At 35.4% G+C, this 9,565-nt stretch overlaps 1 protein-coding gene across 2 annotated transcripts in view; it reads right to left on the bottom strand.

The window, feature by feature from the left end:
• Positions 1–6,167: 6,167 nt before the first annotated feature.
• Positions 6,168–9,565, bottom strand: part of NCKAP1 (NCK associated protein 1) — a 108,272-nt gene continuing 104,874 nt past the window's right edge. For both annotated transcript variants that reach the window (XM_043894028.1, XM_043894029.1), the window contains one exon: positions 6,168–9,065. In XM_043894028.1, the coding sequence (XP_043749963.1) occupies positions 8,949–9,065 (117 nt within the window). In that variant the 3' untranslated portion in view covers positions 6,168–8,948. The remainder of the gene's footprint in view (positions 9,066–9,565) is intronic.

The raw sequence follows: 9,565 nt of genomic DNA, 5'->3' as shown, positions 1-9,565 counted from the left end.
TCACAAAGTCACTAAAATATAATTTTTCTTAACATAGAAAGTATAAATACTATGTGAGTTTGAGCCTCAAAATGAAAATGAGTATTTTCAAAATTGGTAAATGTGACATACTATCTATTACATATTGGAGAGGCAGGGGAGCAGGAAGACAGACTAGGAAAGAAATTAGGGTTGGGAGAGTTTAAACTATGAAGGATCAGAGAGAAAGTGTAGAGGTAAACTCTGCCATGAAGGACAGAAAGTGGGCATGTATCCTCAAGCTCACTGTTCTTTACACAAAAAAATGTTTTTCACTGTTTTGGGAAAGTGCACAATATAGCAGAAGTAGAGGCAATAACTGATGCCTTTGCACTGTGGTGCTGGAGAAGACTCTGGAGAGTCCCTTGGACAGCAAGGAGATCAAACCAGTTAATCTTAAAGGAAATCAACCCTGAATATTCATTCGAAGCACTGATGCTGAAGCTGGAGCGCCAATACTTTGGCCACCTGATGTGAAGAGCTGACTCATTGGAAAAGACCCTGATGCTGAGAAAGACTGAAGGCAGGAAGAGAAGGGGACGACAAAGGACGAGATGGTTGGATGGCATCACTGATTCAATGGGCATGAGTTTGAGCAAACTCTGGGAGATGATGAAGGACAGGGAAGCCTGGCATGCTGCAGTCCATGGGGTTGCAGAGTCAGACAAGACTGAGCGACAGAACAACAAATAGGCGAGAAATCCAACAGCCACCACTGAAAAATTTTAATTATTAGTACTGTCACCCAAATAATTTTGTGACACCTGGGCCAGGGATTTAAAGCTGTGAGACAGCTTTCCATTTGTTTATGAAAATTCAGAAAATCCCTAAGTAATTTGGTTTTAGAGATCAAATGAGATAACTAAAGAACATGAAGATGCCTAGCATTGAGTGACACAATGTAAGCACTGAGTAAGGGTTATTCTTCTGCTCCTTGAGCTGCAGTTAAATTAGTGTAGCTTTAAATACTTTTGGATTTTAAAAAGAAAAAAAGCCCACTCATATATGAGAGATAATGCAAAGATGAGAGTACAGCTCTGGGCCAGATTTAAATCCTGGCCCTGCCACTTCCTTGCAGCGTGAGTGCCAGGTTACTCACCTTGCCTGAGCTTCTGTTTCTGGTAAATGAGAATCATCATCATGTAGGGTTACTGTGAGAGCAAAATGAGTGACATAGAGAATTAAATTAGATAAAACTTATATACTGCAGTATCTGGGAAATGGGGATCTCTCAGGAAACATTAGCTCTCAATTACCCTAGCCCAAATTTTCAGTTTGGACAAAGCCCCTATTAACAGTTAAGGTCAAATTTTCTCTTGGCTCCCACCTCAAGTTTTGCCAGCTGGGCCTTGCTTCAGCTGCACACAAGGGCCCTTGTACATTTATGATTGAAGGTAAGAACTAGGAATGAACTAAAGTCCAGCTTCTGCCTCAGAACTTGTACATGATCTGCTCCACCTTCGGCCCTGGCAAGGTTTAACAGTTGAACGCCTATTCCAGTGTGCTTTCTGGCACCCAGAGCTTGCGTAGAATCAATCACTATGTGATTACACAAGGTTATGGTCATACTTAATTAGCATGGCATCTCTATTTATAATTAATCTTTGAATGTTCTCTTTCAAATAAACATTTTAGATGTAACTTGGAGTGAAAATTTCCCCATGTGCTTTACATGTTGAATTCTATCCATCAGTTTAAGCATGAATTTGCCTTTAGAATACAAGTATTTCCTACATGATACTTGCTGTAAAGATCCTCTTTCTGCTGCAGAGAAGATGCTGAAATTGGAGTGAATGTGCATGCAACTAAAAACAATATGTAACTTGAAATTCAGAAGCCATATTTTTATCTTGACAGCCAGTCACATCACTTCATTGCCACATTTCTAGAACCTACATTTACTGATAATTGTCTTCTCAATCAAATGTGTGATGCAATAAATCCATGCAAAAAACACTAGAAAAAATAAACATGGCATCATATTTTAGGTTTGTTTTTGAAAACGTTATCCAATAGTGCAGTTTCAGTCTGTGAGAATAACAAAATTTTATCACCACTCACCCCCAAAACTTTAAATCCAGGAGTTAAAGAGGAACTGCTGTTAACTTACTAATGGAGTTAATGATGTGATAGCAGATTAATCATGAGTTGGTCTCTGCTGGATAGTTGACAGTGACTATTTAATACCTTAAATAAGTAGTTTAACTTGAGGGTGGGGGCAATTGGGCAGTTGACAAAACTGAGAAATTAACGATTCTGAACTATAATTTTTAAATGCAATTGATGTAACAAAATATAATTGTGGAGTAAAAATTAGTCATGTATTTTAGAACTTGTATCCTATGCTGGAACTTTTTAACTTTGGTCTTTGCCAAATATTAATTTCAAGACTCAATCACTGACCTTTTGGTCAATATGTGCACTATGAATGTGACTCAGCCATATACCACAGTTAAGACATGGCAGTCATCAAGGTTGCATGCCCCACACAGTCCCATCTCCAGCTCACTTGCTTTCCAGGTTTGTGAATCTCATGTGAGAGGCTGACCAGAACCTACACCAAGAACTTGTCTATCCATCTTACTTCCGAAAAGAAAGAAGTAGAAAGATAAGGGTCAAGGTGTGTGCACTTACTCAGAAATGACATATGGCCCTTTATGGCTAGGTTCCTGACTAGATTGCTAATTTATCCTATTTTGTTATTTTCAGGTTAGAATGACAGGGTGAAAACTTTTCTTGGAAATGCAACATTTCAGTTAGGCATGCTTGAAATGTTAACTACAGCAATGGGTACAGAAAGTTCAGCTCATACAAGAAAGAATGCAATTTAATATACTTAAAGCAACTTTCCACTCTGAAAATAACACAAGAGCAGAGTCAATAAATATTTTTCAATAGGACCAAATAACTCGATTAAAACATTTAAGATTTCAAACTGATTCTTTTCCCAAAGAGGGAGAAAGAGGTCATAGTGTACCTTAAGAAAAAAGAGAGCAAGGTGTCTATTTTGAAATTCAGGCCAAGACAATCAAATGAAATGATGGTTCATGCCCAAGTGACTGTAAAAAAGGGATGAAGAACATATATGAGTTACACTACTTTAAGGATTATTCATTCACAATTCTTTACAAATAACACAGCTGAAATATCCCAGAGCCAAGTCATTATAATAGAAAGGTGGACATGATTTCATGCACATTAACTAGTAGATTATGGTTCACTGTCTGATAGAACTTGAGCTTGCTTTAGAAAACCTGATGGTATATAATAGACTTTTATCACTCGTTATCAATGACACAGCATCAATAAGTTCAGTTCATTTCCTTCTTCATAACCTACTTGTCTTGATTAGATCTGTAAACTCTTAATATACAATCAAAGAACAAAGCAAGACAGGCAGACCAGAGAAAGGAAAAGCTCTAGCTAGCCAAGTTAGGCTCTGTCAAGCTCTCCTTGTGACAGAAATACTAATTTGTATACTTCTACTTCTCACGTATGCAAAGTTTGTTTTTGCCTTCTGGGGCTTTACCTTCACTGTTCTGTCCATTTCTGGTTTCTTTTCATCCTTTTATAGAGGCCTTCCCAGATGACACTTTCTAAAGCGGTGCCTGCAAGCAACTCTTTCACTCCACTGCTCATCATCCCATATATTTCCCAATCACCGTCAGAAGTTTCCTCCTTTTCTATCCATCATCGTTAAGATGAGAATTTAACTGGAAACTGCAAACTTCTTTATTTTGCTCACTATTATACCCAGGAATCTATATATATTTGCTGGATGAATTAATTAGCAGAAAAGAAGTAAATGATTAGGAAGAGTGCCAATGACTAACTGGAGAATCCAAGATGGAAGTCATGGGAAGCCTGTGTGTCAAGTTCCATGGTTACCTCTTGTAAAGAAAAGGAAGGGAAAATTAAGAGATAAATTGAATAAACTAAAGGAACAGGAGTCTAACAGAAAAGAAGGAACACATTATTTTAACTCTAACGTACTGTTTTAATGTGAAAAGTGTCGCTCAGTCATATCCAACTTTCTGCAACCTGTGCCTGCCAAGCCCCTCTTTCCAGGTCACAAAGGGTCAGACATGACTGAGCCACCAATTTCACTTTTCACTGTTCTAATAACTGAGGAAACACAAAGACTTCGTAAGGGTATTGCTACTTTAAACTACATTATCTCATCTGGCCAATACTTGGGCTTCCCTGGTAGCTCAGCTGGTAAAGAATCCGCCTGCAGCACAGGAGACCTTGGTTTCATTCCTGGGGCGAGAAGATCCCAAGGAGAGGGGATAGACTACCCACTCCAGTATTCTTGGGCTTCCCTGGTGGTTCAGATGGTAAAGAATCCAACCTGCAATGCAGGAGACCCTGGTTTGATCCCTGGGTTGGGAACACCCCCTAGAGGAGGGCATGGCAATCCACTCCAGTATTCTTGCTTGGAGAATCCCCATGGACAGAGGAGCCTAGTGGGCTACAGTCCATGGGGTCGTAGAGTCAGACATAACTGAGCGACTAAGCACAGCACAGCATCAGCCAGTACTTACTCAGCTGCGTCAGACTCACAACTATCACCATAGCACTGTGCCAGTTACAACCCATAAAGCCAGGTTCTGACTTAATTTTCTGGACTCAATCTTTCCTTAACTCTAAGTTTCCAACTGTCTTTTCTCCTGAATAAATACCAGAGCCCTAGTCCTATGGTGGTGAGCATCCAATATTTTACTATTTGGGGCGGGGGGGGCGGTGGTTTAAGAAACTGGCAACACTAGCATGAGAGAACCAACAGTTGATTAAATTATGACTTAAACCAGTACAAAGTTCACTTTAAGAGCCTGGAAGGCAGGGGCAATCTCTTTCATCCTCGACAGTTCAGACATGTGCTCTCAAACTGACTGAACAGAGGACACTCTGTGATCAGAAATCCTGCATTAGCTCTATCTAAAAAATAGGCAGTGACTACAGTACATACAGATAAGATGGATTAATGACAGCTAAGGAGTGATTTCCTTTAATGACACTTAATATACGATTTAATTTCTATTTCCTCTGAATATTTAATAATAAAATGGCCACTTTATCTAGGTTCCAAAGTATTCTGTAAAAAGGGAACTTTCCAACAAATGAAGTCTGTGCTGGAATGAATGATAGAAACACAAATTCAGCAAGCACATTAAAATATAAAGAGCTTTACAAGTTAACTTTACAGGATGTGATTTAATTGGCAATTTTATTGGTAATTTAAAAGGTTAGTATTAATTACACCAATTTAGAGGGAAAGTGATTTTTTTTTAAAGTATGTATACCAGGCTATCAGTACGAAAGGCAAGGAAAGCCTTACAGCTTTGATAGGTAAGATTTTTAAAAAATTAATTAATTGGAGGCTAATCACTTTACAATAGTGTAGTGGTTTTTGCCATACATTGACATGAATCAGCCATTGATTGGTAGATGTTTTTACTTGAGAACATAAAGTTTTCACAATGACGTATCTGAGAAATGAGGTTAAAATTTTTAGATAGTTTCCTACATATAGAGTACCTTTTGGAATTAGCTTAGTGTGTAACTTCCAATACACCTGTTTGACAGTTTAAATTTAGAATTAAGGAATTAGTGTACTGGCATAATTTCAATCTACTCTGTAGTTTATATACTTAAATTGGATATCTTTTCATTTTTTTTAAATTTATTTTTATTTGGCTGTGCCAGGTCTGATCTTCAATCTTCACTGCAACATATGGTAGTTGCATCATGTGGGATCTAGTTCTCCGACCAGGGTTTGCATCCCAGGCCTTCTGCATTGCAGCCTGGAGTCTTAAACCACTGGACCACTAGGGAAGTTCCTTCATTCTTTAACAGGTATATACCCTTTTATACCAATGCTGTTCTTAACTTGGATTTGGAAATAAATGCTTTATACTCCTAAAGTCAATTAAAATTCAGTAATCAAAGTAGCTATATACTAACATGAATTGCTATGAAGTATATTTTAATAGTCATATCACTATACTTAACATTGTTTGGGGGTGTTGTCAATTCTAAATACATGCACAAAAATAACATGCAAATGTGTCCCATTAGCATTTAAAAAAAATCTTTGGACCATTCCACTTGAAAATGAGTAATTCATTAAATAAAAACAACAAATAAACTTAAAAAAGATATTCCACTTTACTAATAAGCAAAGATATGCAAATTAAAACATTTATGTTTCATCTTTTAAAGAGGCAAAGCTGCATAAACAATAGTAAAATTGGTATATATCAACAGTTTACCATAGGAGGAAATTATACTGAAATACACAAGTGTAAGAGTAAAACTGATATAATCTCACTGGAGGGAAATTTAATATGTTTAAAATGTATACACCCTTCCACCAAGCAATTTTACTTGTAAAAAATTATGCTAAGGAGATAAAAGCCCAAGTTCACCAGGATATTATTTATAATACAGGAATACTTCCTTTTATTGCGCTTTCCTTTATTGCACTTTGCAGATACTGCATTTTTTATAAATTGAATGTTGGTAGTAACTCTGCATTATCAGATGATGGCTAGCATTATTTTAACAATGAAACATTTTAAATTAACATATGTGTTTTTTTAGACATACTATTATTTCACAGTTAACACAATGCACTGTAGTGTAAACATAACTTTTATATGCACTGGAAAATAAAAAAATTCATGTGACTTGTTTTATTGTGATATGCACTTTACTATAGGGGCCTGGAGCTGAATCCACAATATCTCCCAGGTATGCCTGTAATGAAAAAGAAATCTGCCTAAATGTTCATCCAAAAGAAACTTTTAAACTAGTTATGGTATACAAAGAGGCATTAAAAAGAATATCAAATATCGAAGACTTTTTCTACTTGAGTGAAATAGATTACAGTTAAGTATATATGTTATGATTACATTACTGTAGAGAAAACAACAGTATGCTGCAGTATAAATTCAGAAGAAAATAAGAAAAGTTAAGACAAACAAGATGTTAAAAATAGTAGTTGTCAATTTACTTTTAACTTTATTTAAAAATTTGTTTGGGGGGAGGGGTAGAAAGGCTCTCTGCAAAGAACAATCCCATAGTACACCAGTCAGTCAGTTTAGGAATATGAGAAAAAAAAAACTGGGGCAAGATAAACTTGACAGGACTATGAAAGAGTGATTTTTTTTCTTCACCTGAAGAGGGGTATATAACGTCTTAACCCTTCCACATACTGGCCCAATGGAAGTATATATACTCAAAATGCCTATTTTACCTTTGAGGATATTACTGCTGACAAGTTATTACCGCTCTAGGATCCTAGTATTTCAGAGCAAACAGCATTTAATCTTACTTTCAACTGCTTACTGTGTATTTAGGTTATTTCAAGTCTAAAACTATTTCATTAAAAAATTCCTTACCATTGGAAATTTTCAACAGATAGTGACAACTATTCCCTGTTTTAAATATAAACTGGAGAAACCATTAACAAAATATTGTCTTGTGGCACTTCAATTTCATTCCAGTATCTGAACTACAAAAAAATTATAACTAAGTTCACAGTAGCTTTCTTTTATCTTAACACAAGTTACCAGTGTATATATAAGAAGCTGTGAACAACAGAAGCTCTATGATATCCAGATACGCAGCTCATGAGAAAAAGTCTTTATAACGCTAATCAAAGAGCAAAATATCCACTTAGTTTTGAAATTAAATGAGGTGCTCTGCTTTCCCTGTCAACTGCCAAGCAATAGGCTCTTTATGTCTTTCCCATTCATTGCTGACTGATACAGCAGTTTTCAACATTTTCACTTGTTCTGTGATCACCCCATGTTTTTCCCCTAATCTTTCAAATAAATCTGTCCATTTTCTCACTGATAAAAATTAATAAGCTGATGGCACATCAGTTTCCTTTTAGCTCTTAATTTTTAAAAAATGTTATGCAACTTTATTTTCTGATTTTAATATTTTTTCTAGTGGAATATTTTTCAAAACATTTGAGCAAATCTTATAGTAGGTGACCTAGTATCAATGTGCTACTTAGATATATCTAAAATAAACTAAAGTTTATTTTAAACTAAGTTTAAACAAAAAAACTTCCATTTTACTTAATAAATTTCTGAGGATCCCAAAAAGAAATCATTCAAAATGTGATAGTCTAGTGTTTATTTTGTTATGGCAGGTACACTTGAATTTCAAAAATTTAAAACATATAAAAAGTGGTTAGGGACTAACATTTGTATCAACAGTTGATAAATGTCTAAGATTGTTTATTATACAGCAGGGTGCAATGGTGCTAATGCCAACAGGGCACTGTGGAAATTAGTCTAAAAATTACTATTAGGCTTTATACAGGCAACAACATTTGCTGCTGTTTTAGAATCTGGGGACACAGTCTGCTTCTAATGCTAAGCAGTCCATGAACACTTTTAATGTTATACAGTGTTATAGTAATTAGTTTGGCAAATGTTTCAAAATAAAGTAGAAATGTATTCATAACATCACAGAAATGCACATCCAGTTTTGTTTTCAATAAGAACCATAGTAGGTACAGGTCAGAACTCTTCCCTATATGAAATAATTTACACACAATGAATGCTATGATATCACTATCTAAAATAATCACTAAATACAGTTCTTTTTCAGAAATAAACAAGCAAAGATTTTTTTTTCATTATCAAATATCAAAAACATAGAGAATGTATGTTTTTCAAACAAATGATATTCTAAAATTATTGGAATAATTTCAGTGAATTCCATAAATGTGCAACCTAAATCAACCAAGTATATTGAAGTACAACCATATTAAGAAACTGATGATCAGAAAATACAACCATATGAAAGAAATTTATAATCCACAAAACTGTTTTTCAGGTCTAACAGTTCCACAGTTTACAGGTAAAACAGAGGCAACAAAAATGCGTGCTTGTCTTCAATAAGTAGGTATTTTATGCAGAGGATGTAACACTTTGCTTGTAGACAGCATGGTATGCATTTCTCAGCAAGACATAAGGAAAACAAGATTCCAAAAGATCCATTGTCAGGAATGGGGATTCCTGCACAATCTGAAAAATTCCAAGAATGTATTAATTCAAGTTATGTATAATGGGAACATTTACTGACAACGAGTAAAGCATAATTTTATACTGCTCTTACTGGGAACACATGCAAATTTTTACTTTTACTTTAAAAGTACTTTACTTTTACTTTAAAATCTGAAATGTAAATGTGCCATAGTGTATGCATCAAAACATTTTAAATCACTACTTCTCAATTAAATCAGTTAATCAACAGGAAATACGAGGCACTTGCATTGCCCTCAACAATATACTATTTATTTAAAATGTGGTCCATATCATCAAGTCTAACTGGGAACACAACACTAAGCTAAAAAGCCAAATCAAACCTCAGACCATCTATGATTAAGTGGAAAGCTGTTAAATTCTATAATTTTCAAAAGAGAAGAAAAATCAATGTAAGCTAAAGTCATCAAAGTCTATCTAAAAAAAAGGATCTGAGCTACAAAGTACGCTGCATCATTATTAGGCTAGACATAGACCTCTGC

The sequence above is a fragment of the Cervus elaphus genome, chromosome 33, assembly GCF_910594005.1.
Source record: "Cervus elaphus chromosome 33, mCerEla1.1, whole genome shotgun sequence".
NCBI lineage: Eukaryota > Metazoa > Chordata > Mammalia > Artiodactyla > Cervidae > Cervus > Cervus elaphus.
This window is presented reverse-complemented; position numbering and strand designations above follow the sequence as displayed.